Source organism: Ailuropoda melanoleuca, chromosome 3, assembly GCF_002007445.2.
Source record: "Ailuropoda melanoleuca isolate Jingjing chromosome 3, ASM200744v2, whole genome shotgun sequence".
In the NCBI taxonomy this organism is placed as follows: domain Eukaryota; kingdom Metazoa; phylum Chordata; class Mammalia; order Carnivora; family Ursidae; genus Ailuropoda; species Ailuropoda melanoleuca.
In genome coordinates, this window is record NC_048220.1 from 52,056,638 (window position 1) to 52,084,416 (window position 27,779).

At 46.8% G+C, this 27,779-nt stretch overlaps 1 protein-coding gene and 1 non-coding gene across 11 annotated transcripts in view; both read left to right on the top strand.

Moving 5' to 3' along the window:
* F2RL1 (F2R like trypsin receptor 1) overlaps positions 1–27,779 on the top strand; it is a 61,304-nt gene that overhangs the window by 28,532 nt on the left and 4,993 nt on the right. For 3 of the 10 annotated variants that reach the window (XM_034656391.1, XM_034656388.1, XM_034656393.1), the window contains one exon: positions 13,287–13,401. The exons of 2 other annotated variants lie outside the window; for them this stretch is intronic. In XM_034656391.1, coding sequence (XP_034512282.1) covers positions 13,287–13,401 — 115 coding nt within the window. Of the gene's footprint in view, positions 1–8,365; positions 9,048–11,053; positions 11,069–13,286; positions 13,402–19,519; positions 20,118–27,779 lie in introns of those variants that run through there. 5 more of the 10 variants (XM_034656394.1, XM_034656396.1, XM_034656395.1 and 2 more) reach the window with 5 other exon arrangements.
* On the top strand, positions 8,158–8,264 carry LOC117801637. Its single transcript, XR_004624398.1, has one exon. It is a non-coding gene; the product is annotated as a U6 spliceosomal RNA (small nuclear RNA).

A 27,779-nucleotide genomic window follows, 5' to 3' on the forward strand; every position in this document is an offset into this window, starting at 1 on the left:
CGAAAGGGTGAGCAGAAAAGTATGATGCCTCTTAAGGTCTTCACTTGAAACTAGCATAATGTAACCACCACCCACATTCCATTGGCCAAAGGAAGTCATCTGGCCACACCCAATATCAATGGAGTAGAGAACCACATCTTGCCCAGGGCATTACAAGTTTATGTAGCAGGAAGAATAAAGAACAATAATCCAATCTTACCGCAACCACTGTTATCACATTGGTGTATTTCCTTCCAGTCTTTTTATGCGTACTATACATGGTTAAATAATTTTATAAAAATAATCTTGTACTTTTTTATATCTTTGCATTCATTGCCTTTTCCCTTGTATTCTGCTCATGCACGTCTCTTCTTCATTCCTACCTGTCTTCTTCCTCTTTCCCATCTGCCTTCTTCCTCTGATGCTTCCCTTCCCTGTTCCCCGCACCATGTTTTATTCTCCCTCTGGGTCCCATAATGTAGTTAAAGAAACAAGGAAGTGATTTATTTTTAATTTAGCAGGATAACGTAAGAAATCTGATGACTGAAATCGAAAATATGCTGCAAAAATAGAGATCTCCCAAATATCGGGGTGTAGAACGGAGGTGGAGGAACCACTTTCTTCTGGTGCCCCATTGAAAATTAAGTGGGCAGTGGGTTTACTAGTATTTTGTATGAGTGAAAAAATAGATTCACACTGTTCTACAAAGACAGACCTCAGGGCATAGGGATAACAGTAACCTAAAGATAAATTAGGAGACAGTGATATCTTAGCAAAGCTAAGCCAAGAGAGCAGATATCCAGCTGTTGTAGAAACAACAGTAGCAGACATGCTGTTCCATTAGATAGGAATATTTACATATATTATCCAGAATAAATACATATAAAATAAATAAGTAGGCAGCACTAACAACAAAATCCCTGTCATAACTATGGAAAGCAACCTCTATGGCAAATGGATTCATTCTAAATATGGTAGTTCTGAAAAACAAAAGCAGTCACTCCACCTCTAATTCAGAAGGGCAGTCTTCTGGAGCACTGTTCTATATGGGGGGTGTCGAAAGTAAACACATCTACAGAGGAGACTGCACCTGTCATGCCCAGAGGTGGGGAACATACAGATGTGGGTGACTTAGGCAAATAACTTAAGGACTTTAAGCATAAATTTCTTCATCTGTAACATGAGGAAGTGGGATGGGATAAAATCGTTGATTTATTGTCATTGAGCACCTTGTTTTACACAATATGCCCGTCCTGGGTGTGCCACAGAGAATGAGTAGGAAATAGTCCTGGACCTGATTCACTCATTCATTTTTCAGGAAGACTGGGGGGTTCCATCATCCCTTCTCCAACTTTAAAGTGCTATGAACTGCCTGTGGGTCTTGTTAAAATCCACATCCGGCTTCAGCAGGTCTGGGGGTGAGGCCATGAGATTTTGCATGTCTAACGAACTCCCAGTCTGAGCAAGAGCCAGAGAGCTTGGGTCCTTGCTCCCAGGTCCCCCCCTCCCAAGGGGCAGCTCCAGGCTCCCAGCCTAGCTTCAGTCGGACCCCAAAGCCTGTGCCTTTAATCACTTCTCAGAGATCCTGCCCCCAGAGCTCCTGCTACTCTAAAATTTTGATTCCCATGCCAGGTTAATTTGAAGAATACAAATAAAATAAGAGCATTAGAAGTTTGGCATTTCCTGGTGCCCCAGCGGCTCCCTGACGGAAGAGTATTGAGGGCTGTCCGGGGGCTCTCCGGGTGGGCGGAGGCTCCTGGGCTGGAGCAGGAACAAGCTTCCATAGTTGTAAAACCCCCATGTGACCCTCCAGAGGGTCCCTTCTGAGGTCTGGCAGTGTTCAAGCAGGTCCCCAGGTGGCCTGCCCGAGAGACCGGCCCCAGAGCTGGAGCAAAGGAATAAAGACGTTGTCATGAAGACAATAGCCACATACTTAGCACTTAACTGTGCCAGGCCCATGCTGCTCAGCGTTTATGGTCACCCCACAAGGTGGGACTATTACCGGCCTGCTCACTCGGCAAATACGGAAATGCAGGTGGAAAGCTTATGGGAGGTCGTGCAGACAAAGACCCAGCGGGCACCGGGGCAGAGGCCGCAGCGGCTGTGGGCGGACGGACGCCCGGGCAGCCCCGCTTTCAGTCAGTGTTCCCACCGAGCAGGAGGGAGAAAGGCAGCTCCGGGCCAAAGCGTTCCTGCACGCTCCCCCTCACCGTACTGGGCCGGCAGCCAGGTGACTTCCCTGTACCTACAATCGCGGCGACCCAGAATCCTCCGTGAAAGGCCTGCCCCCTCCTCCCTAATCCCAGTTTGAGAAACAGACCTCCCAAGTAGTAAAAAACAAACCAAACAGCCTCAGGAGCCCACGAATTAACTCATACAATTGGAACAACGTCATTCCTCTGTGTTTATTCTCGGCCTACTATTTGTTCATGACCCATGCCTTCCAGAAGCGTGAACTGTCATTTAAGAGATAATTTACATACATGGCAGAATTAGAAAATACAGCAGCACACTATTTCATGAAGTGACGAATCCTATCAGAGGCTTGAACAGTGAGAGAGTAACAGCTCCCCTTCGTGCTCATGACCTACGTGCTTTACTGAGATGGGGTATCTCGCGTCATCTTCCCCACAGCCCTCAGAAGGAGGTTCTTACTAAGCGTCTACTAAAAAAGAGGGGACAGATTCTCTGATACAAAGTGACTGTCTGCCAAGGTGAGACAGCCAGTAAGTAGGAAAACCTGGGTTTGCACCAGGAAACGGTGGTCGCCGGGCTCTTACACACGCCCCCGCTCCTACTGCCTCCCCTGAAACCAGTGCTCCCCGCTGTGCATCCTGGGGCAGGGGAAAGAGGTGCACTGCTTAGAATTACAAAGAAAGGCCTCATGAAGAAAAGGATATTTGATAGACCTTGAGCCAATAAATCGACCACCGCTCATTGTTAGTAACCACCAGGTATAGTACCAGAACGATGTAAAGAGACAGTAGGGTGGTAGCTGCTTTTTTTTAACATCTTCTTTTTTAAGCTTTAATTATTTAGGTAAGTAATCTCTACAGCCAACATGGGGCTCGAACTCCTGAGATCAAGAGTTGCACACTCTCCTGACTGAGCCCGCCAGGTGCCCTGACAAATGTTTTTCGAGTGAAAACATTCTGTTTAACTAAGAGTTAGCTATTGAACAGTAGACGTGTGTGTGTGTGTGTGTGTGTGTGTGTGTGTGTGTGTGTGTGTAGAAATGAGGGGGTAGGGAATGCTGTTTGGAGGGCATGTAAATTTGCCAACAATGAGCTCAATGTGTATTGGAGAAACTGAAACACCCAACCTGTTGAAAATGGAGAGGTCATTCAGCAAACAGTTCTTGAGCACCTACAATGTGCCAGGCACTGTGTTTGAGGTTAGGGATACAAACATGATAAGACACAACCCCAGCCTTCAGATGCTTCACAGTCTTGAGGCGAGGTGGGGGTGGGGGTTGGTTAGGAGGGGACAGACAGGCACAGATGTGTGCCATATAGGCTTATAAGTGGCTTAAGAAGGGTCTGGAGAAGGAGCTGAGGGTGCATAGAGGGAGAACTGATGGGGCATGAGAGAAAGAAGTTGAGCAAGGATGGTTAGGCCCCTACAGGCAGTGAGATGAAGAGGGCAGGGGTGGGGTGCGCGGCGAGAATGAGGAGATTCTTGGCAGACAACAGCAGCTGGGTTATTTCAGTGACCCAGGTGAAGCCTGGCCAGACTTCTCAGTTGCACAAGCACTCTCAGGCCATGAACACATAGATGCCTTCAGAAACTATCGTTCTGCAAGATTAACAAGGCAGCTGTTTTCTGTGTTTTCAGGCAATTTCCAAGAAACACTTATGCATATATCTTTCTTTTATCTCCCAGTGACCTTGTTACAGAAAAGACTAGGAAAATGGTCATGCTCTTAACCTTTCTGCATAAAGTTTTCTTCAGCATCAGAAGTCATTCCATAAATCTTCACAGAGTGCCTTCCACATGCCAGATGGGATCTGAGGTGCTGAGGACACAGCAGTGAATTAAATCCCTGACTTCACGAAGCTCACATTCAAATGGGGGCCACAGACACAGCCAAGGGAAAAACATAGATACACAAAATGTGAGGGGGTAACATGCAAAGGGAAGGAAAGCAGGGAAAGGGGGAGAATGATGTTGGGAGGACTATTCTGTGGGGGACCGCTCTGATGGAGTGACGTGGAGGCAATACCTGAAGGGGGAGGGAGGAGTAGATGACTGGGGGCAGAAGAAACTGGCAGAAGTGGGAGAGTGTTCAGTCTATTCTAGAAACAGCCAGGAAGCCAACGTAACTGGAGCAGAGCGAGCAAGGGAAAGGGGAACTCAGAGGAGCCAGGGACTAGATCCTGCTGAAAGCTTTGGCTTTCCTTCCACCTGGGGTGGTAGCATCGGACAGTAGGAGCAGAGATGTGCCAGGGTCTGGTGTAGCTCTTAAGGGTTGCTTTGGGACAGAATGCAGGAGACAAGCTGGGCCGGGGAAACCAGTAGGAAACTATTGAGACAGCCCTGGTAAAGGAAGATGATAGTTGGGACTAGGGTGGTAGCAAGCAGAATTTGTGTGATGACCTTATTCTAGAGATATTTTGAAGTCTGAAAGGATTTGCTGATGGATTGGATGTGACAGAAAGTGAGTAGTTGAGGATGATTCAGATTCCAAGGATTTGGGCCAGACTCACTGGGAAAACTGCCATTTATTAAGACAGGAGGACTTCTTGAGGTTGGAATTCAAAAAACTTGATTTTGGACATATTAATTTGAGGTGGCTGTTAGGATACGTGACCCCTGAGTTCAAGGGAGAGGCCAGAGCTGGGGACAGTAGTTATTAAAGTAAGGACAGGTAATTAAAGCCATGGGACTGGGTGAAGTCACCCGGGGAATGGGGGCAGGCAGGGGAGAGGTCTGGTCCTCAGGGCAGGACAGTGTATGGAGGAGGGGGAGAACGAGGTCAGAGTGGCGTCTTGGAAGTCAGTTGCTGCTGAGAGGGGAATACGCTAAGGAGTCAGGCTACCCCGTGGATTTGGCAGTGGAAGGTCACCGGAGACCTTGCCAGAATCCTGTTTAGATGGAGTGGGGGGGATGGAAGCCTGGTGTTCCCATCAGGGTTCAAGGAAAAACGTGGGAAGAGAGGATGAGAAGATGACAAGAGAGGACATCTCTTTTAAGGAATTTTGCATAAAGTGCAGTTATGGAATTGTTGTGGGGGGAGGTGCCTGGCCAACTCAGTCGGAGGAGCTGTGACTCTTGATCTCAGGGTCGTGAGTTCGAGCCCCATGTTGGGTGTAGAGATTACTTAAATAAATAAATAAATACTTTTAAAAATGAAATTGGAGGAAGATCAAGAAGGAGGACATCATTCCATAAGGTTAGGCACTGGAAATGAGCCAGCTGAGAGGAAACAATTATTCATGCAGAGAAGAGGAGTGAGGACTGCTGGGCAATGTGTTTCTGTTGTAGAGAGGGGAGGGGACCCAGTGCACGTGTGCAGGGGTGGTCCAGGTGGGAGCACGGGCAGCTCACCCATTGTCAGGAGAGGGAGGTCAGAGGCTGTGGTGGGTGGATTTGTTGGTGGAACATATGAATGTTCTCTTCTGACTGCTAATCTTTTCCTCCTGCTGCTTGTATGTAGTAATGGTACTGTTTCCATCCATTCTAAGATGCAATTTTTCCACATTCTAGAACCTATGAAATTAGAATATATCTTTTTTTTTTAAGATTTTATTTATTTATTTATTTTTGAGAGAGAGAGAGAGAGAATGCGAGCACACGCTGGGGTTGGAGGGTAGGGGCAGACAGAGATGGAGAAGCAGAGAGCCTGACCTGGGGCTGTGTGTGTAAGTGGACCCGCACAGTTCAGACCTGTGTTGTTCAAGGGCCAACTGTATTCTTTCTCAGAACTACACACAACAGAGAAGAGTTTACATCAAAAGTGACTCAGATTCGCTTTTCTTTGGGCCTAACTAGAGTTGTCCATCGGAGAGGCGGCCAAGCAGGGCCTGGCAAATGCTGTTCACATTGTGAACCAACAGGGAGATGTCAACGTTTTCAGTAAGAAACTTTGGACTGTACCTCTCTCTGGTATAGATGCATCCAGCCCAAACTTCTGAAGAAGGGTCCAGGTGCCTGGAGAGTGGGGGAGGGAGGCTGGTCCTCTGCCCACAAGCTACAGAGCTGTCTGGGCTTGAGGATTGTTCTTTCTCAGGGGAATATGAGAGACCAAGGACAAGGCAACTAACGCTCGGCTCACACCTGAACCTGGGCAGCAGAGGCCTGACTCAGAGACCAAGTGCTTCCTTCAGTCGGATAAGATCTTGGCCCCACATCCTGTGTGGTCAAGACAAGGAGAAGTCCCAGGGTCTGAGAACAGGGAACTATGTCACGGCATAGCTCTTGGGGTTACTTCAGCTTTATTGAGTGCTAACAGGAGGCCTTTTACTTCTTGGGTAAGTGGATCTGGGGCCCCAGACCCTCTTTTCTGTAGCTGGAGTCCAGGAATGAAGTTTGGAGGTTCTCTTTGTCCAAAGAGTTGCGTGCTTACCAGAAACTGTGCTAGCTGATCACCGGTGTACGGGACAAGGAAACCCACACAGGGCCCCTGCTCTCGGCACTTACATCTAGGCAGGGAGATGTAGTCAGAAAGTAATCATATATACATATATGTAATCATATATACATACTTTAAAACTTTAAAGAAACTATGTGCCAGAACATGGTCGGAGCACTTCACAAAGATTAACACCTGTCGTTTGTATAATAATCCAAGAACCAGATACTATTACTATTATCCCTACTTTACAGAAAAGAAAAACTCAGGCACAGAGAGGTTCATTATTTATCTTGCCCAAGATCCCAGAGCTCCTAAGTGACAAAGTTGAGATTCAGCTCCAAGCAGTTTTCCCCAGGGGAGGCCTAGCTCTTAACCAATGAGGCCATGCTGTCTTTAGAGTTATTTTGTCTAGCACAGTGATTCTGAAATGCAAAGTCCCTTTGGAAATGGAAATGACTCATTCTGGAAGGAGGGATTTTAACATCTGACAAGCCAGCGGCAGCTTTGAAGGCTGGCTGCAGAGACCGCTGCTGTTCGCTGAGCAATAAGGAGTTTGCAGTGGGCACCTCTGTGGCGTGTGAAACCTTGGGCTTCTCCTCCCAGCGTCTTCACAGCTCCCTCCTCTGCGGGCTCCTGCACCCCCTCCTCACCTTGCCTTGCCTTTGACGCTTTTACTCTGCCCGCTCAAGCTTCACTGTTGGGGGCACAGGCTTGTTTTTCTCTTCGACCACAGTGGCCTTGGCTAAAGTCGGCAGAGGATCACACCCAGGAGAGGGCCCAGTCGATGGAGGGGGCAGGGTACAAGGGGAGAGGAGTAGAGAAAGACTGGAAATCAGAGATTAGGAACAGAAGCAGCTCTAGACCAAGACTGTGTCTACCCTGGCCAACGGAAGAGAGTCCTTTCAAAATCTTGTCGATTGCATGGACTGGTTCAATGGCCTGCAACTTCTTCAGGACTCGGCGCTTTTATAAAACTGATTGTTCCTTTAGTACTTTTCCACTTTTCCAAACCCATTTGTAGTTCTGATCATTCTTTAGCTCCAACTGCAACCCAGGGAGATATTCCTGGCAGAACACAGCGGGCTCCCAGATGGTCTTCAAAGCCACAGTTCTACTAGTCAGACGCTAAGATCCCATACTCCTGGGTGAGTCATTTGCATGTCTAAAGTGAGTCTCATTTGAGAATAACTGGGCTGAACAGTAGCCACATAACAGGGGGGCAAAGCTGGCAGACAAAGCTGGGATTCTCTGTGCTTTAAACTCCCCGCTCTTCCACTCCCTTTCAGAGGAGGAAGACAAGACAGTCTCAGATGCAGTGCCTTCGAGAATCAAGTCCTGAATCCCTGGACACACCTGCTTGCCATCCATGGGCTCCAAAGCCAAAATTGGCCTGATTTTCTTCCGCCTAAGAAGTAAAATTCTTCTTAGAGTGCAAGCGTTCAGGGAAGCTTCTCAAGCATAGTGGTTAAAGGAATGCGGCCACTGTGAGGTTAGGAGTTTGGCATCTGTGTCAGGATGTGCTTCTGATACATGTTATTTCTAACAAGGGCAATATTAGTCCCTATTTCATAAGAAATAGTGAAAGTGAGTTAATAATTCAACATGTGCTGGATTCGGCAGCACATATACTAAAATTTGAACAACATAGAGGAGATTAGCACAGCCCCTGCGCTAGAAAGAGAGGCCAATTGGTGAAGCGTTCCATACATAAAAATTAAAAAATATAAAGAATTAAAACATATAAAAATTTTAAAAAATATAAATATAAAAAATGTAAAAAATAAAAATAAATAATTCAACATGTTACCCATTCCTATTACAATATTTTTTTCCCCAAAATCACTATGCTTTCTATACGGGATTAATCACAGAGGTAGCTGAGAACTTGGGAGTTCTGTAACCAGCATGGACTTCGGCTTTAGCTGGGACAGAAAGTGAGTCAGGGCCTCGTGGAGTCTGGCAGTTCAGCGGGGTCTGGATCCCCGCAATCAGGCTGCCCGCGGGGCCCTCGCCCTCCCTGCCCCCACGCCCAGCGGGCCAGCGTTTATGCGGCTCTAAATGCTCGGCGGGCATTCTGCGAGCACTTCCTTCACATGCTAATGAAGCTCACAAATGGTAAACAGCAGGATCGAACTAGTTTCTGCATCCTGCCGGGAGCAGCTGGGACTCATTGCCCCGCGCTCGCTCCCGAGATTGCCCAGACCCTCCCTCCTCCGCGCTTCCAGAGCTGAGCGGCAGCTGCTGGGAGCCCGGCGCCGCCAGAGCCCTTCTCTCCCGGCCTGCGGGCCCCCGCTATCTTTCGCATCAAATCCAAACCCCCTAAATTCCTCGCTCTCCTTGCCAGCCTTTCACAGGCCTTTGTCATTCTCTACAATTTTGCCGGGGATTCCAGGCAAACGACAGCTTCCTACCATCCCCCACCAAGAACAAAGCACCTTTGAAGAGGGCCCCTGGGCCAAGCCTTCTAGTCCTTTGAATACAACGTTCCTGTAAGGTAGGTAGTGTTGTCCCCATTTTGTAGATGAGGAACAGAGACCCAGGGTGAACAAGTGACAGAGCCGAGATTTAACTCAGGTCAGTTACACTCCCTGGCCAAGACCATTCCTCCTTACTACATAACTCTTTAAAGACAGGAAACATTTTTTCTTTTCTTTTCTTTCTTTCTTTGTCCCCTTTCCTTTTCCTTTTCCTTTTCCTTTCCTTTCCTTTACTTTCCTTTCCTTTCCTTTCCTTTCCCTTTCTTTCTTCCTTTCCTTCCTTCCTTCCTTCCTTGTTCTGTTTTAGATTTTAAAGTCATCGCTACACCCAGCATGGGTGGGGCTCGAACTTGGGGCTCAACCCCAAGATCAAGAGTTGCATGCTGTACTGACTGAGCCAGCCAGGCACCCGTAAAGGCAGGAGACATTTCTGATTGAAGGAGTGATGGGGCAGTTGAGTCTGGATGAGAACAGGGTCCATGGAGTCCCTAGAGACAGAGTTACCTGAGAGAGACCTCAAATCTGGCCTTGTTTGAGGGCCCCCGCTTCTCTCCCCAGCCCCTGCCTCCCAAGACCTTGGTGGGACTTGGTCCCTGACACCCGACAATAAATAGTTTTCAGGGCCCAGGGATGGGAGCGCACACTGGTCCTCCGCTCCTTGCACACAGAGTTCCTTCCAGAAGCTCTGAGATCCTGGCTCTGAGCACCCCCCTCTCACCCGGAGTAGTCGAGCAGATCTCCAGGATGTTGGCCGAATCCTACTGGGCTGCAGAGAGACTTGTAGTTGACTAGGGATTATGGGATCATTTGTCTAAAAACAATATGATCAGCTATAATGTCATTCACTGTGGTCAGTGACAGCAGGAGTCACAATCCCCTGCGCGTGTGTGTATGTGTATATAATATATATATATATATATATATATATATATATAGTGTTTCCATGGTTTCCAAAGGACTCTTGCACATTTTCTTCTTTCCTTGTCACAATCAACCTGTGGGATGCACAGCTTGAAGTGTTCTATCACCATTTCACATAAAAGAAATCTGAGACCGCGGTCTCACTCTGGGCTGCCTGTCCGGGAGCTCATCAGTCCTGTGGACTATGAAGCAGGACCCCTCCTCCAGCAATGTAGCCACCCTCCTAAAGCAGCTCGGCTGAGAAAGATTTCCATATGGTGCAGATACTTACTGATTTCCTGTTTAGACAATACTTTAGGAGTCACAACTGCCCATCTCTTAGGTTCTCTCACCTCCGTAAGAGATCTTTTTCCCTACTCTGAGGCTTGAGTATGGGAATATTAATGGTAAGGCAGAATGATCAAATTAGTAACGATTTTTAAAAGCAGTAACCCCCTGGGGGCTCCTGGCGGCTTCAGTCCCTAGAGCGTGTGACTCTTGATCTCGAGGTCATGAGTGGAGACCCACATTGGGTGGAGAGCTTACTTAAAAAACAACAAACAGTAACAGCTAATGCTGGTGAAGATGGACAGCTCATAACACTGTTGATGGGACTATAAATTAGTGCTTTGTTTCTGAAGGGCGATTTGATAGTAATCATTAAAAGCTTCTAAAATAAACAATCTTTGATGTGTCATATCCACCCATCCCTAAAAACATTTTTTTTCTGAAGAAATAGTCTGAGACTACGGAAAGAGATGCATTTATTAGGATATGTTTATCTTTATGGTTTTTTTTTTTTAAGATTTTATTTATTTGTCAGAGAGAAAGAGAGCCCGCACTGGGGGGTGGGAGGGGCAGGCAGAGGGAGAAGCAGGCTCCCCACTGAGCAAGGAGCCTGATGTGGGGCTTGATTCCAGGACCCTGGATCATGACCTGAGCCGAAGGCAGATGCTTAACCAACTGAGCCACTCCGGAGTCCTTTTCTCTGTGTTACCTAAAACACAGCAAACACCTGAAAGAATCTGGCTGTTCAGCAGGTCAAATAAATTAAGATGTACAAGAAAATGATATATTCTGCAGTAATTTTAAATGGTGCTATGGAAGACTAACAATTTTGGGAAATGTTCACCATCGAGTGAGTAAAACTAAGTAGCAAAACAGTTAATATAATCTTAACCTGATTTTTAAAAAGATAGCTTGAAATAGAAAGCTGTCAAACTGTTCAAGAGTAGTTATCTCTGAATCCTTCCTCCCTCCCCTGCCTCTCTTCTTTTTGTACTTTCCAGTCTCTTTTCAATACATTTTTTATTTTTTTTAAAGATTTTATTTATTTATTTGACAGAGATAGAGACAGCCAGCGAGAGAGGGAACACAAGCAGGGGGAGTGGGAGAGGAAGAAGCAGGCTCATAGCGGAGGAGCCTGATGTGGGGCTCGATCCCATAACGCCGGGATCACGCCCTGAGCCGAAGGCAGATGGTTAACTGCTGTGCCACCCAGGTGCCCCTTCAATACATTTTTTTAAAAAGATTTTATTTAATTGAGATAGAGCGAGAGAGTACAAGCAGCGGGAGCTGCAGGCAGAGAGAGAGGGAGAAGCCCACTCCCCACTGAGCAGGGGGCCCAACAGGGAGCCTGATGTGGGGCTTGATCCCAGGAGCCTGGGATCAGGACCTGAGCTGAAAGGCAGACGCTTAACTGACTGAGCCACCCAGGCGCCCCTTCAATAAACTTAATAACCATGTGTTACATTTGTGATCAGAAAGGAGAAACCTTTCTTTTTAAGATGAGACCGTAAGAATGAACTGCTCGGGAACCACCGAAAGCGGTGGGCAGAGCTTGCAGTCAAAACTGGAAGCAGAGAAGGGAGAACTAGTCTATGAGTAACTAAATTGGAAAATAACTATATTCTGGGATTGAAAGGTCTTTTTTTTTTTTCTTTTTTGGGCCACTTATCTAAAGAGGATTTGGGGGGCGCCTGGGTGGCTCAGTTGGTTGAGTGTCTGTTGATTTCTGTTCAGGCCATGATCTCAGGGTTCTAGGATCTGCCTGGGTCTGGCTCCCTGCTCAGCGGGAAGTCTGCTTCTCCTCCCTCAGCTGCTGCCCCTGCTTTGTTGCGCTCTCTCTCTCTCTAAAATAAATAAATAAATCTTAAAATATAAATAAATAAAGAGAATGTTGGGACTGATTTTACAAGAAAAGTCAGCAATTAGGCTTCTTCGAAATTGGGTGGGTGGTTTTCACATCTGGTGGTCAGACCAGGTGAGCTCTGACTCCCTTCTGCCACTGAGAGCCTCTGGAGAGGGGCCCCGTGGCAAAGTCCACCTTTGGCACCGCCCTCCTGTCCCACAGCAAGCCGGCCACTCCTGCCCTGCACTGGGCTGTGTCTCAGAAGGCCTTGCTCCCCATGCTTTCAACTCATCTGTCGGAGGTGTTTACTTTGACTTATAAATTAGAGGTGGAGGGGTCCTTAGAAGCCTCCTAATATGAGAAAGAGGAGGCCAAAGGATGCTTCCGTCCCCCTTTGTATCTCAGCTTGTCAGCAGTGGAGCAGAGGAGTCTGGATGGTAGCCAAAGACTGGATTGATAATGGAGGCCCTTCAGCTACCGAAAGGGGTTCTGGACCCAGAGAAATAATTACAAATGATAATTTCAGGCATTGTGACCAACTATTGTCTAGGCTTATGATCCTTGTGTGCGTTTTAATTTTTTAGATTTTTTTTTTCTGCCACTGAAACAATTGGGGGAATTTTTTTTTAAGATTTTTAAAATTATTTATTTGAGAGAGAGAGACACAGCGAGAGAGGGAACACAAGCAGGGGGAGTGGGAGAGGGAGAAGCAGGCTTCCCGCTGAGCAGGGAGCCTGATGCGGGGTCAGTCCCAGGACCCTGAGATCATGACCCGACCCGAAGGCTGAGCCACCCAGGTGCCCCGAGTTGGAATTTTTTAAGGATGGGAGTTACGAAGAATGTCAGAGTGGACTGGAAGTGTGATGGGACGATACATCATTGAGAGTAGTGTGATGTTATGGGAAGTACAGCCTCAGTCTCACTGTTCTGAGAAAATAATGCTGTGGGGAGCGGAACTGGCATAATGAGTCCCTCATAAAGAGTCAGGTCATCACCTGTATCTATGATTACTTAATGAAATAAGCACATGATTGGGGCAAGGGGTGGAGAAGGGCCATTATGCCACATGGTGATTAAAAAGATGCAAACAGTTAATTGGAAGGGCTGAGTTGCTCACTTAGGCAGCACGTGTGGTAGGAGTTAATCCCTCCTTTCTTCCCTTTTCCTCTCCCAGCTTCTTCCATCTACAACTCCAACCAGATTTATTCTTTTCTTTTGGTCCCAGAAAGGCCATCTTGCCAATCTCAGTGCTATGAAGATAGGATTGAGAAGGGATAATTCGGTCTTCAGTGGCTTGAGGATTAAAGTCCAAAGTCTTTTTCATGGAAAGCCCTTTATAGGTAAGTCCTGGCTACCTTTCTAGTTTTATCACTAGCCACTTTCCTTCACATAACACTGGTTTCCCACTGAAGTGTTCCACCACCCTTTGATCATATCTGGAATAACAGATTGTTAGCTGTTCACTGAGCTCCTTTTCTCTTCCTTCTGGGCACACAGCCTTCTCTTGCAGTGGGCTGTGGCCATATGACTGAGGTCTGCTCAGTGGAATATAGAAATGATTGTGCACCACTCTCAGACCAGGGCTGTGGAAACCTTGTACACACAACCCTTCACATTTCCTTCTGTGTGACCTTGGAATCCTTCAGTTGAAGATGGCTGAGTCCCAAGGTGAGAGAAGCCCAGCTCCTTTATCCCCACTTGGAAGAGAGACTCCCACCAAACAGCCTTGGATTTGGCTTTAAGCGAGTAAGAAATAAACATCTATTGCAGTGAGGCACTAAGACTTAGAGATTTATTATTATAGCAGCTAGCCTTATCTTAAATAATCTACCTGGTGAACTATTCAAGCTTCAAGGCTCTCTTCCCCTGCCCTCTCCTTTAGAAAGCCATTTCTGATTCCCCTAGGCAGGAGTCATTCCGTGTGGGTCCACAGCCCTTCAAAGATGCAGCTCTTACCTCTCCTCCCACCCCCAATACTTACCTATGCATCTCTCTTCACATTTGACCATCAACTCCATGGAAGCGGAGATACGGATCTTCGCAGTTCTAGGTTATAGATAGTAGGTGTGCAGTAGATAAAAATTCTAGATTTTAGCAGAGTGAAAGGCAGTAGGTGTGCAGTATATAAAAACACAAGTATGTGTTGAGTTCCTTCTATGTGCTAGACACAGTTCTAGCACTGGGAATACAGCAGGGGGGAAAACAGATAAAAATCCCTGTCCTCTATATTTTAAAAGCTGACTTTTGCAGTGTTTGAGACATTGGCCTCCCTGTATTTTAAGGAGTGATTTAAACTGGGACTTCGTTACTAATTTGACATCACAGCAATGAGTGTGTAAGAGATTGTTGCCACCTTCAGATAGTGTTACTTCCTCAATCTTTTAAACAATTCTGCAAGCTAAAATGTAAAAAAACAAAACAAAACAAAACTCTGTAGTCATCGAGTTTGCATCGCATCGCATCGCAGTGGGGGAACTAGATAGTAAGTAAATACACGTGGAGCGGCATACTGTTGCTGCGTGCCAGAGACGAAAATAAACCAGGGAGGGAGGATGGCAAGCAGAGGGTGGGAGTGTAATTTTATTTATTTTTTATTACTCTTTTATTTCATTTTATTTTATTATTATTTTTTATTTATTTATTTGATAGAGAGGCAGCGAGAGAGGGAACACAAGCAGGGGGAGTGGGAGAGGAAGAAGCAGGCTTCCCGCTGAGCAGGGAGCCTGATGATGCCGACTCAGGGCTCGATCTCAGAACGCTGGGATCATGACCCGAGCCGAAGGCAGATGCTTAACGACTGAGCCACCTAGGCGCCCCTATTCTTTTATTTTAAAGTAGTCTCTACACCCAACATGGGGCTCAAACCTAGAACCCTGACATCAAAAGTTGCACACTCCACTGACTGCACCAGCCAGGCGCTCCAGGAGTATAATTTGCAATAGGTAGTTCTTAGAAGGCCCGGCTGAGAAAACAGTGTTGTAGCAAATACCTGAAAGAAGTCAAGACCAAAGTTGTGGGGCGCCTGGGTAGCACAGCGGTTAAGCGTCTGGCTTCAGCTCAGGGCGTGATCCTGGTGTTCTGGGATCGAGCCCCACATCAGGCTCCTCCGCTAGGAGCCTGCTTCTTCCTCTCCCACTCCCCCTGCTTGTGTTCCCTCTCTGGCTGGCTGTCTCTATCTCTGTCGAATAAATTAAAAAAAAAAAAAAAAAAAGACCAAAGCTGTGCAGGTGTTTGAGGGAAAAGTATTCCAGGCATGGCTGAAGCAGAATGAGTGAGGGGAATAAGAGAGATGCAGTGAAAGGGAGTGTGGAGGGGGAGGGGAGAGGAAGGCAGGATGCATACACTCTTGACAGACTCTGGTTTGTACTCAGAGGGAAGTGGGGAACTACTTCAGTATTTGAAATAAGGAAGTGATCAGATCTGATGCACATTTTAACAGGTTCACTCTGACCACTGTATTGGGAGGAGACTGTGTAGAGAGTCAGAGGGAGGGAAACAAGTCACAAGGCTATTGCAAGAATCCAGGTGAAAAACAATGGTAACTGGAACCAGCATGCTCTTTTGGATGTATTTTCAAGGTATGATTTGTTGACAGATTAGATGTGGAATATGAGAAAGAAGTCAAGGATGACTCCAACATTTCTGAGCGGAGCAACCGAAAGGACGGAGGTGCAATTTAAGGAGATGAGAAAACTCTAACAGGGGTGAGGTCAATCTGGAATTGAGATTTGGACTTTTGCCTGATATGCCTATAGTCAGGTTTAAGTGGAGACGTTGAGGAGCTGAAGGTGTGTGTTACATGTCTGGGATGGAGAAATCTGGGCCAGGGTTCCAGACTGGGGAGTTGTCTGCGTATAGATGGTATTTAAAACCACAGGACTGGTTTAGATCACCAAAGGAAATGAGTGTACATTGAAAAGAAAAGAAGTCCAAAGACAAAATCAGGGGCACTCCAGAGCGCAGAATTCAGGAAGGCGAGTGAGGATCAGAAAAGAATGAACTCCTTATGAGTTGCCAGTGAGTAGGAAGACAATCAGGACAGGGGTGGTCCTGGAGCCCAAGTGCATATAGCATTCCAGCAGAGAGAACGCAATTGTGTCAAATTTCACAGTTAGGTTAAGTAACTTGAAGCCAGAATTGAGCAAAGGATTTACCAAATGAAGGTCATTGCTTACCTCGTTCAAAGTGTTTGCTCAATGAATGAGTGAACGGATGTAACTTTTTCACCATTTGTATTTGGCCAGGGCCCAAGTGCAGGGACTAGATCTTTGTTTCTCCAGGAAGAACTTGATGAGTTTGATAAATGGTTGTAGAATTGATTGAATGAAATGGCTTCTCTCTCAGTGTCTGGCCTATCCCATTTCCTACTTTATTTTCCTAAGAATTGTAGAGGGTGGGAAACTGCACAAACTTCCCAATCCCTGGAAGCCAGGCTCTCTGGAATCGGCTATGTTTATTTCTCGGTACTGTTCCACAGCATCATACAGTACCTTAAGCCCTTCACGCAAAGAAGTCATCAACATCAAAAAAACAAATCCCTGGGGGGGCGCCTGGGTGGCTCAGTCGGTTAAGCATCTGCCTTTGGCTCTAGTCATGATCTCAGGGTCTTGAGATCAAGCCCCACATTGGGCTCTTTGCTCAGCAGGGAGCCTGCTTCTCCCTCTCCCTCTACCTGCTGCTTTCCCTGCTTGTGCTCTCTCTTTCTGTCAAATAAATAAATAACATCTTTTAAAAAAAATCACTGGAAAACATGGGCAAGCAGACTTAAATAATATAATTCATTTAATCAGGCAGTTGGGAGAAAACACACTCATGGGATAACTAACTCATAGCAGTGCTCGATAAAATATTTTCTTTGAAATGTTGATGATTCGAGGCATATTAACACAGAATACCAGTGCAAATTTAAGAGCAGCTGGAGTTCTATGCATTGTTCTCTGCAAAGAGGAAGACTCTCCCTGGCCCATTCTATAGTAATCTCTTGAGTATCTACCCTGTACCAGGAACAGCACTAAGAAGCATTTATGGGCATTTAGCAAACTAAATCTTCACAACCATCCTACGAGAAAGGTACTATGGACATCCCCAGAATATAGATAACAAAATGGAGCCCGGGGAAAGATTGAAGGGACATCATAGGGCTTGAGCGTCTTCCCTAGTGAGAGACCCTTAGGAGAGGACTGATCCTCATGACGAGAAGTGTCCCCCGGATGGGATGAGGACGACCCCTGTGCTGCTGCTAGAAGGCAGCTTGTCCTGGGAGGGAGGGAGGCATCAGCTGAGGTAAGTGGCCCTGGAGGCAGCACCCTGAGAGCTAGGTTGCAGGCTGGGGTGTAAAGAAGACTGCAGAGAGAAAGGAAGGAAACAAAAAGCCCATCTGTTAAGCCTTCACCAGGCATCAAACTTGGTCACTGTATTATCCTCAGACACCTTTAAACTAAAAAAAATATTGACTCCATTTTATAGGTAAAGAACCTAAAGCTTAGAGAGGGTAAGTAATTTCTCTAAGGTCACACAAATGTTAGCAAGGGGAAAAACCAGAATTTGCCCACAGTTACATGATTTCAAGGCTCAGCTCTTATCACATGCCCCACAGAACTGGAAATATAACAACGAGAGATTCCTGGATGTGTGCTACTGAAAGGCAGTCAAAAGAATTCTGGGGGCGCTTGGGTGGCTCAGACAGTTAAGTGTCTGACTCCTGGTTTTGGCTCAGGTCATGATCTCAGGGTCCTGAGATGGAGTCCTGTGTGGGGTTCTGTGCTCATCATGGAGTCCACTTGTCCTTATCCCTCTCCTCCTTCCCACCCCCTGTCTCTTCTGTCTGTCTGTCTCTCTCCCTCATAAAGAATCTTTAAAAAAAAAAAAAATTCTGGACAGCGTTCCCCAGTCATTCTTGGTTGTATGTGTGTTGAGAGGCAGTCCATGCCCATTATTCAGTGAGCAATGATTCCATTCTCATGGCATGTTCAGGGCCATTTGCTTCTCTTTGTTTTCAACCATTTATTTCCCTACTCCTGCGAGCCCCTCTGTCAGGACGGAGGGAAGAGGCAGAATGCGATAACCATCCACTTAGTTAACGTGGGAAATGTCTTATTGGGGATATGGTTGGAACAGCTGGCTAACATGGTATTTTATACAGTTTTGTCTGCCCGAATCATCTGGAGCCCATATTAGTTCTGTTCAGTGGCCCCACGGTGGGGTCAGTAAGAAGTCACACAGGGCCCTTATCAGATGTAAGCTCCATCTTAGAAACTCACAGGTGTGGCCATTTGGTTTATGGTTGTTCAGAAATTCACAATACTCACCAGCAACTGATTTCCCAAACTTTGGTCCTCTAAGGAGAATGGTGGACTCTCAGGGCTCAAGCCTCTCAAGAGGCTGCCTAGACTCACCCCATCTGGCTCCTCACCTGGGGAGGGAACTCCCCTTTCGAACATGCCACACGGATGTGGCCTGGTCTTTTGCTGCAAGTCCTGCAGTGATATGGCTCTCAATCTCAGCAGGCAGCTCTCAGGACTGCGACCAGTGGGACTTGCTAGAAATCTCTTTCTATACTGAGCCACAATCAGCCTCCCACTGTGGCTTGCATGTATTTCTGCTCTCAGGAGCTACTCGAAACCTGCCTAAACCTCTTCTATGAGCTAATCCTTCAAACATCTGAGGACAATTCTAATGTTTCTCTTTTCTGCTCCTCCATCACCCAGTAGTTTAGCGGGTAACTTTAAAATTTATTTTACTTTTTAATAGAAGTAGAAAGTATTACCAGCATGATGCTGGCCCTTGTGCACCCATTCCCAAATTCTCACTCCTTTTCTCCCCCACCCCCTTTATCTTCTTTTATATTTCTTTGGACTACCAGCTCAGAATGGGGGAGACCCTGGTCGAAGCATTTATCCTGCAGTGATTAATAGAAAGTGGCAGTCATACACTAGACATTAAATGTGGTGTGCATTTATAAACTGTGCCTGTAAACTGCATAACTGTGGGCAATTTATCCATCCTTTCTAAACTCCATTTCCTCATCTGTAAAATGGGAATAATAAACACACTTAATGCGCGCCTTGCAGTCGGTATTAAACTAGTGTTCCAAATCATTAGCTCTTGGCACTTAAGGTAGCCGTCTCAACTATCACCTCAACCGCGCCACCTCACGAACGAGGAAATGAGCCTAGAAGGGGGGAAGAGGTTTGTTCGAGGTCACAGCTAGTTAACACTAGAGCGGAAACATAATTCCAGATCCTTGACCCCTCTCTGAGACTCCTTCCTGTTCCCCACCGCTTTCGTTGGTGTCCGCAGCCATCCACCTGGTCTCTGCAGATTAAAAACTCACCCCTTCAAAAAAAAAAAAAGAGAGAGAAAACCCACCAAAGCAGAAAAAAAAAATCTAACAACTCACTCCTTATCCCCCCAGTGCCCGCTACACTGGGAAGCCTCTACCAATTAGCGACAAAAAAGCCCACGAGCTCGGGCCTTGGCTTTTTTCCACTTAGCAAAGTGGAGGGAAAGACCCGGAAGACCCTGGATCCCCAAGACTAATTAAAGGGTAATGGTAGGTTTAGGCGTGGCCGGGTCTAAAAGAACTCGCGGTCCCGCGTTCCTGCCATTTGCATTCCAATACAGCTACTTCACCCGCCCATCCCCGCCCGCGGGCTGCTCGCGCACCCTCCCGCCCGCGGCTGGCGCACCTGCACCGCGTAGGCGGGGGCTCGCGCGCTGGGCCAGACTGCCGGGAGCCGGACCCGCGCGTCCCACGTTCGCAGGGGCGGGGCCGAGCCGCGCGTTCCGGCCGGGGGGGCGTGGCCTCGCGCAGGTGCGTCGAGCGGCTCAGGTTTCACTGAAACTTATCCCTCTCTCCGGAGGCGCGCGGACCGGCTCGGATTAGAGCGGGTGAGACCGCGGCGAGTAGGTCTCCGAGTTTCGAATCAGTGGCGGTGAATGCCCTGCCCGCCCGGCGTCGGGGCTGCAGGAAGGATGCGAAGCATGAGCGTGGCGTGGCTGCTGGGGGGCGCCATCCTGCTGGCGGCCTCTGTCTCCTGCAATCGCACCATCCAAGGTGAGAAACGGTCAAGGAGGGCTCCTGCAAGCTAAGGAGCGGCGTTCCAAGGCACACGGGCAGGTGGTGGAAGCGGGTAGGTGCGCGAAGGGTGTTCTGTTGTTCCTGCCACCACCTTCCGCATCCCCCGCTAGGCGACTTTGACGGGGATCCCTGCGCCGGGAGGGCCAACTAGCTGGGACAACCGAGAGAGGCTGAGGTCCGCGGAGGGAAGAGGAGGGACTGGAGTGCTCGCGTCTAAAGGGTACCTAGAGGGCTCAGCCTCCCTTCCCCCGGGTTGGCTTCTTTGTGAACTAAGGAGTTTTCCGCAAATACTGAGGGGCTGGCCCCGCAGGACCCCTTGGAGTTAGTTGGCTTAGAGCGGTGTGGAATGGGGGAGAGCCCGAGGCCTGGGAAACATCTACGTCGTTTTTCGCGACCCCCTTCAGCTTTTGGAAAAGCCTCTTCGGGGTCGGCTCACGTAGTTCCAAATCCTCCCGGGGCGCGAAGCTCCTCCGGCACTGTGGATGGCCCGGGCCTGGAAGGGTAGGACCCCGCAGGGTTTGGAGGATAATGAGCGCTCAGCCTCAAGTTTTAGACCAGTTGCGCGTCACGCGGATTTTATAAATGGGATTTCTTGGACCGTGTCCTTTATCGGCGGGGTGACCTTACGGCCCTGGGTTTCCGGGCCTTTGTTGCCACACGTAACGTACTTTGGCTGGCACTGAGGTGTGTATGCCCCAGGCTGCCAGCTCCGGGAGTGGAACAGCACGGGAGCCGTCCGGGGGTGCTCAGGTGCTAACTTGCGCCGGGCTGCTGGGTTCCGCCGCTGTGCAGCTTCGGCTGTGCTCCAGCTTGTCTTCCTGGGGGCGTGGGGGCTCGTTGGCCGGATAGCACGCTTCTGCGTTGCTAACCGGTGTCAGGCTGTTCGGAGCAGCCAGGGTAGCCTTAAAAGGGAGGTTTTCATTTCCTTGCGAAATTTGCAGACCTGCTGTAAAAGGCAGTGTGTCGCTTTTATCTTTTTCGTAAAAGCATTGTAAAAGCAAATCACTGTGGATTTGAATTAGACTGAAGAATGTGATCCTTTTTCCTCTGGAGTTACAGGAAAGGATGTTGTAGTATATACTTGAAAACTGCACCACTGTATACATTTTATTGGTCAGCGTTAAAATAAAGACCTTTATTTATGACCAGAAACATTGAAACTGTGGTGAACGCTTTCCGTTTTGCCTCTGTCATTTAAAGTTGGAAACTTAAACTTTGGGGGTAAAACTAAGGATGTGCAAACATTTAAAAAAATATGTAGGTGTCGATGACCCAATGCTTTTCTGATTTAGACAGCCCTATTGGAAGAGAGCCCTGAGTATTTGACTTGCTGTCGTTTACAAATTGAGGGGGCTGGCGGGGGGGCACTGGTTCCTGGAGAATATGGTGAACTTGTTTAACAACAACAAAAAAAATCAAGTTACTTGTTAACCAGAACTATTTAATATTGCACCTTGAGGGTTTTTCTCCGTGTACTTTTGTTCATTTTGCATGGTAACTTTCCTAAAGGGTTAGTTAAGTAACAGACATTAAGGTAGATGGAGCTTTCCTCCCAACCTGAAACCAAATCGAGTATGATTAAGAAGGAGAGCATCCCCAAAGTTTTTCTGCCCCTTCGCGTACCTCTTTGCTCATGCCCTTTTAGCTTGACCCTTACACATGCTCCTCAGTTTGCTACAGGGCAGATACTGGGTTTGATTCGCTTCTCAGGTTTGTTTGTTTGGGTTTTTTTTTTTTTGGATCGCAGGCAAAAGACTGACTCCTGGAGGGCAACTCCACCAAGGATACACCCTTCTCATTTTACAGAGGGGGGCCACTGAATTGGGGGTCGGAGCAAGGAAAACACTCCATCAGACCGCGTGTGCATTCCTGTCACACAGTAATTGATAATTATTTGTGTAAATATGTTTAATTTGTCTCCCCACTGGATCATAAACTCTGGGAGGCCAGGGACCCTAGTGTCATCTCCATCACCATGGTCCAGCAGAGTCTTACCATCTAAAGGAGCTCAGTAAATACCAAATGAGGAATGGAGTGAGTGGGCTTGCCCAGAGTGGCCGGGTAGGGTGATGGCATTTGGGCGTTTATGTCAGCTTGTTTTAGGCACTTACTTCTTTCTACCATGTCACAAACCTGGGAGGTCCCCTATGATCCATTCTGTTTTTCTTTTGGAGGCTTGATTGATTCCTTCTCCCACTTTGTAATTGATTATGAATGATGCAAGTAGTGTGTTCTGGAGAGCAATAATAAGCACAGTTGTGGGGGAAGGGGCAGAGGGAGAGGGAGAGAGAATCCTAAGCAGGCTCCACCCCAAGCACCCCACAAAAAAGAAAAGTTTAATCAAATCATTTCAGTAGTCAGGGGCATCTGGGGGGCTCATTTCTTTAAGTGCCCTACTCTTGATCTCAGCTCAGGTCTTGATCTCGGGGTAGTGAATTCAAGCCCCACTTTGGGCTCCATGGTGGGCGTGGAGCCTACTTAAAAAAAATCATTTTCAGGGCGCCTGGGTGGCTCAGTCAGTTAAGGTCTGCCTTTTGGCCCAGGTCATGATCTCAGGGCCCTGGGATAGAGCCTTGCATTGTTCCTGGTTCTCCCTTTCCCTCTGCTGCTCCCCCTACTTTTGCTCTTTCACATGTTCTCTCTTTCTCTCTCTCTCTAACACATAAATAATTAAAAATCTTTTTTAAAAAAATCATTTTCAGTACCCAAAGTAAACCATTGCTGACATTTTTGTTTGTATCCTCTCCCATTCTTTCATAATCCATGCGTAAAACATGTACTCACAAACAGAAAATCTTTTCGTGGGGCACCTTGGGTGGCTCAGTCTGTTAAGCCGTGGACTCTCGGTGTTGGCTCAGGTTGTGATCTCATGGATCTTGGGACCAAGCCCCACCTCTTGCTCCTGTGGCACCCTCTCCCGAACTCGTTGCACCCTCTTTGGAATAAATAAATCTTTATTTCTGGGCGCCTGGGTGGCTTAGTCGGTTGAGCGTCTGCCTTCAGCTCAGGTCATGAGTCCAGGGTCCTGATATCCAGCCCCGCCTTGGGCTCCCTGCTCAGTGGGGAACCTGCTTCTCCCTCTGCCTCTGCCCCTCCCCCTGCTTGTGTTCTCTCTCTCTCAAATTAATAAAATCTTTTTAAAAAAATCTTTATTTCTTGGGGCGCCTGGGTGGCACAGCGGTTAAGCGTCTGCCTTCGGCTCAGGACGTGATCCCGGCATTATGGGATCGAGTCCCACATCAGGCTCCTCTGCTATGAGCCTGCTTCTTCCTCTCCCACTCCCCCTGCTTGTGTTCCCTCTCTCACTCGCTGTCTCTATCTCTGTCGAATAAATAAATTAAAAAAATCTTTAAAAAAAAAACTTTATTTCTTAAAAAATTTTTTATTTATTTATTTGATCGAGTGAGAGCACGAGTGGAGAGTAGGGGCAGAGGGAGAAGCAGACTCCCTGCTGAGCTGAGCAGGGAGCCCCGGGTGGAGCTCTGTCCCAGGACCCTGGGATCATGACCAGAGCTGAAGGCAGCCGCTTAACGGACTGAGCTACCCAGGCGCCCCTAAATAAAAAACATTTTAAAACTCTACAACATGGTCTAGGAGGATTTATCATAATTTTTAAATTCGTCTTCTGTTAATAAACACATGGAGTATTTCCAGCGTTTTGTAATAAGAGAGGATACTGTAATGAATATGAAGATGGGACTCTAAATTCGTGTTTGGTTTCTTGCTTGCTTGTGCATAGTTACTAATTAACCTGGATAGATGATGTTTTGGTGAAGTCTGTGCTTGACTTTCTTATGGTTTTATTAGCTAGGCAAGTGTTGAGAAGAAAACAGCTCATCCTGAGAAAACACATGAAAATGTACTAATGTGTACCTAGGGAGGGGTTTCTGGTCATTGAAGCTTTTAGTTTTCAGCCTGTGTTCCCACAGGTTGAAAGCAAATAGATTTGGGATGAGGGGATAGGAGAGAGAGAGTTAACACAAGTACTTGCTCTGAACTTGGTTTGGTGGGAGGGTGGGCTACAGAAGGACGCTTAAAATAGCAAAGAACAAGTAGTAGTTTTAAGATTTATATACTTATTTTAGAGAATGGGGTGGGGGCAGAGGGAGAGAGAGAGAGAGAGAGAATCTTAAGCAGAATCCCTGCTGAGCTCAGAGCAGGATCTCACAAGCCTGAGACCATGACTGGGGCCGAAGCCGAGAGTCAGATGCTCAACTGACTGACCCACCCAGGCACCCCACTAGTAGTTTTCAAGTTAAAACTTTTCCATGCATTTTCCCCAAAAGTAAATCAGAAATGTTTTAAAACAGTGAAAATCCCCTATTCTCTCTCCTTTCCAGCCTCAACAGACTTCTACAGACAAATGTATATATTTTGTAACAACGGAAGGATTTTATTGTATATACTCTGCAACAGTTTATTTTTTTAACCTTATCTGCTCATGGGCGCTGTAGGGAACTCCGTCCATACTTTTATACGAGGAATATTATTCATTGTATAAATGTCATAAGTTATTGAGCGAATCTCCTTTTAATTTTATTTATTTACTTGTTTATTTATTTTAAGTAATCTCTGTGATTAACATGGGGCTCGGACCCCGGACTTGGAGATCAAGAGTCGCACGCTCTACCCACTGAGCCAGCCAGGCGCCCTGGGCGAGTCTCCTTTTTAATGGTTGTTGAGACTAACATTTTTGTTTTGTTTTGATAAACAATATTGCAGTAACTGTTCTTGTACATACAGTATTTCTGTGCATCTTACCTAGTTTACGTGCAGGACAAATTCCTATAAGTAAATCGGTAGGTCCTGGGGCAAGTACACTTTAAATTTTGATGTTTTGCCACATTGACCTCCAGAAAGATTGTACCAATTTACACTCCCTTGACAAAAAATCCAAACAACGTAGAGGCATGTGAAGTAAAAAAAAAAAAAAAGAAAGTTCTCCCCTCCCCCCACCCAACTTTACTTCACAGAGATGATCATTTGTAGTTTGGTAGATACCCTTCTAGATTTCAGATTTTGGATATAAATTATAATTTTGTTACACAGATGGAAGCATGTTGTTCTGTTGGTTGCTTTTTTCAGTTGACAGTAAATTGTAGTTATCTTTGCATTTCAGTATTATTGAATAGTAGGTATAGTGTCTACTGTTAGTGTTAGGAACCATCTGGGGATATGGTAAGGTAGGAATAGCTGATGAACTTTGCTTATTTCCTCTTGCAGTGGGGGTGGGGGACGCTGCCTTGAGTATCCGCAGGTATGTATTCTTGCATACTTGGGCAAATGTTGTTGATTATAGCCCATAAATTAGGATGCTTTTATACCCAGTCCTTCCTATGTGTTCAAAATTCAGAAGTGCATTTATAATTTTTTCCCCACTATGAAATAGAAATGATTTTACCTGGGGGGCACCTGGGTGGCTCAGTCTGTTGAGCATCTGACTCTTGGTTTCAGCTCAGGTCATGATCTCAGGGTTGTAGAAGTGAGCCCCCCATCACACAGTGCAGAATCTGCTTGAGATCTTTCCCTTTCCATCTCCCTCCCGCTGCTTACTTGTACATGCATGCCCTCTATCTCAAATAAATAAATCTTTTTTTTTTAAGATTTATTTATTTGACAGAGAGAACAAGTGGGGGGAACGGCAGAGGGACAAGGAGAAGCAGCCTCCCCGCTAAGCAGGGAGCCCGATGTGGGGCTCGATCCCAGGACCCTGGGATCATGACCCAAGCCAAATGCAGATGCCCAACTAACGGACGCACCCAGGCGCCCCTGGACATGTGTTTTTATTTGTTTTCAGTATGTACTGGGAATAGGAATTGCTGGCTCGTCTGGCAGCTCTATGTTTAGCCATTTGAGGAACTGCCAGATTATTTTCCGTAGTGACTGTACCATTTTACATTCCCGCCAGAAGTATCTGAAGGTACCAGTCCTTGTGTTATTTTGAAGTAAATCCAGATACAATTTCATCTCAAGATATTTCAGTATGTATTCATACAAGGTGAAGATTTCTTTATTAAACATAACCACATAACCACTTAAAATAATTTCTTAATATAATCAAATATTCAGTCAGTGTTCAGATTTCTGTCTCATGAGCGTCACAAGTACTTTTTTTTAATAAAATTTTTTTAAAGTTTCTATTTATTAGAGAGAGAGGGTGTGCATGGGGGAGGGGGAGGGGCCGAGAGAGAGAGAGAGAGAGAGAGAGAGAGAGAGAGAGAGAGAGAGAGAGAGAAATCTCAAGTAGACTGAGCTCCACCCCATGACTCTGAGATCCTGATCTGAGCCTAAATCAAGAGCTGGATGCTTAACCGACTGAGCTACTCAGGCATCCCCCAACTCAAGAAAAAAAAATTTTTTTTAATAAAGATTTTATTTATTTTTTGACAGAGATAGAGACAGCCAGCAAGAGGGGGAACATAAGCAGGGGGAGTGGGAGAGGAAGAAGCAAGCTCATAGCGGAGGAGCCTGATGTGGGGCTCGATCCCAGAATGCCGGGATCACGCCCTGAGCCGAAGGCAGACGCTTAACGACTGTGCCACCCAGGCACCCCAAGAAAAAATTTTTTAAGTAAGCCCTACACCCAGTGTGGGCTTGAACTTATTACTCTGACATCAAGACACCATGCTCTACTGACTGAGTCAGCCAGGTGCCTCTATAAGTACTATTTTAATAGTTGTTTGAATCGGGATCCAAATAAGGCCGACCACACATTACATAAGTTAATAGGTCTTTTAAAGTCTTCACTCTGAGAGTCCCTCCTCTACACCTCATTATCTCTTATTTTTGCTTTGTAATTTGTATTTTGAAGAAATTAGATCCTTGATCCTATAGCAGGGTTTCCACATTCTGGATTTTGCTGGCTCCAGTCGTGTGGTGTTATTTAATATGTCCTGTTGTCTCCTTTATTTCCATTAACTTGGCAGTTGGATCCAGGTGCTTTGTTGTGTGGAGCTGGCATAGTTTGGTCTCGGTGGGTCACAGCATGTAAACTCAGTCAGGGCCTCAGAGGTACAATGTGGTATAACGGTGAGAAGAATGGATTCTAGAAATAGACCGCTAGGTGTTGAATCCTGACTCCTGCCTAACAATTGTTTAACCTTGGGGAAGTTACGCAGTTTCTTCGCGCATCGGTTTATGGATTTGTACAGTGATGATCTGGTAATAGTCACCCCCTCACGAGGTTGTGTGAAAGCGAAGTGAGTTAATACACATGACGTGTTGGAAGCAATGTCGGACACCTGATAGGCACCCTAGGAAGAGCACTTACTGGGATTAAGGGAGTTCATTTTGTAGGGCTGTGCCCCTGGAGCAGCCCCACTGGTGCTGCTGTCCTTGGGTGGCTTGGGCAGGACTGGAGCAGGTGCTAAAGAAATGGGCGGGAGAGCTCTGGATTCTGCCTTGTCTCCTTCAGCTCCTTCGCTGAGCTTCTTGACCCGTCTCAGGGCTGTTGAGCACCTGCTCTGTGTCAGGGCTGTGCAAGGGACTGTGGGAACTAGAAAAAATTAGGACACGATCCCACGATTAAAGAAACCTGTAATCTCATACAGGGACCCTTGCCATTTTGGGTCTGGGGAGAGTTCCACGGACATCTCATCTGTCTATAAAAAATGGCCTCTTGAGGTGCTTCAGAATTGG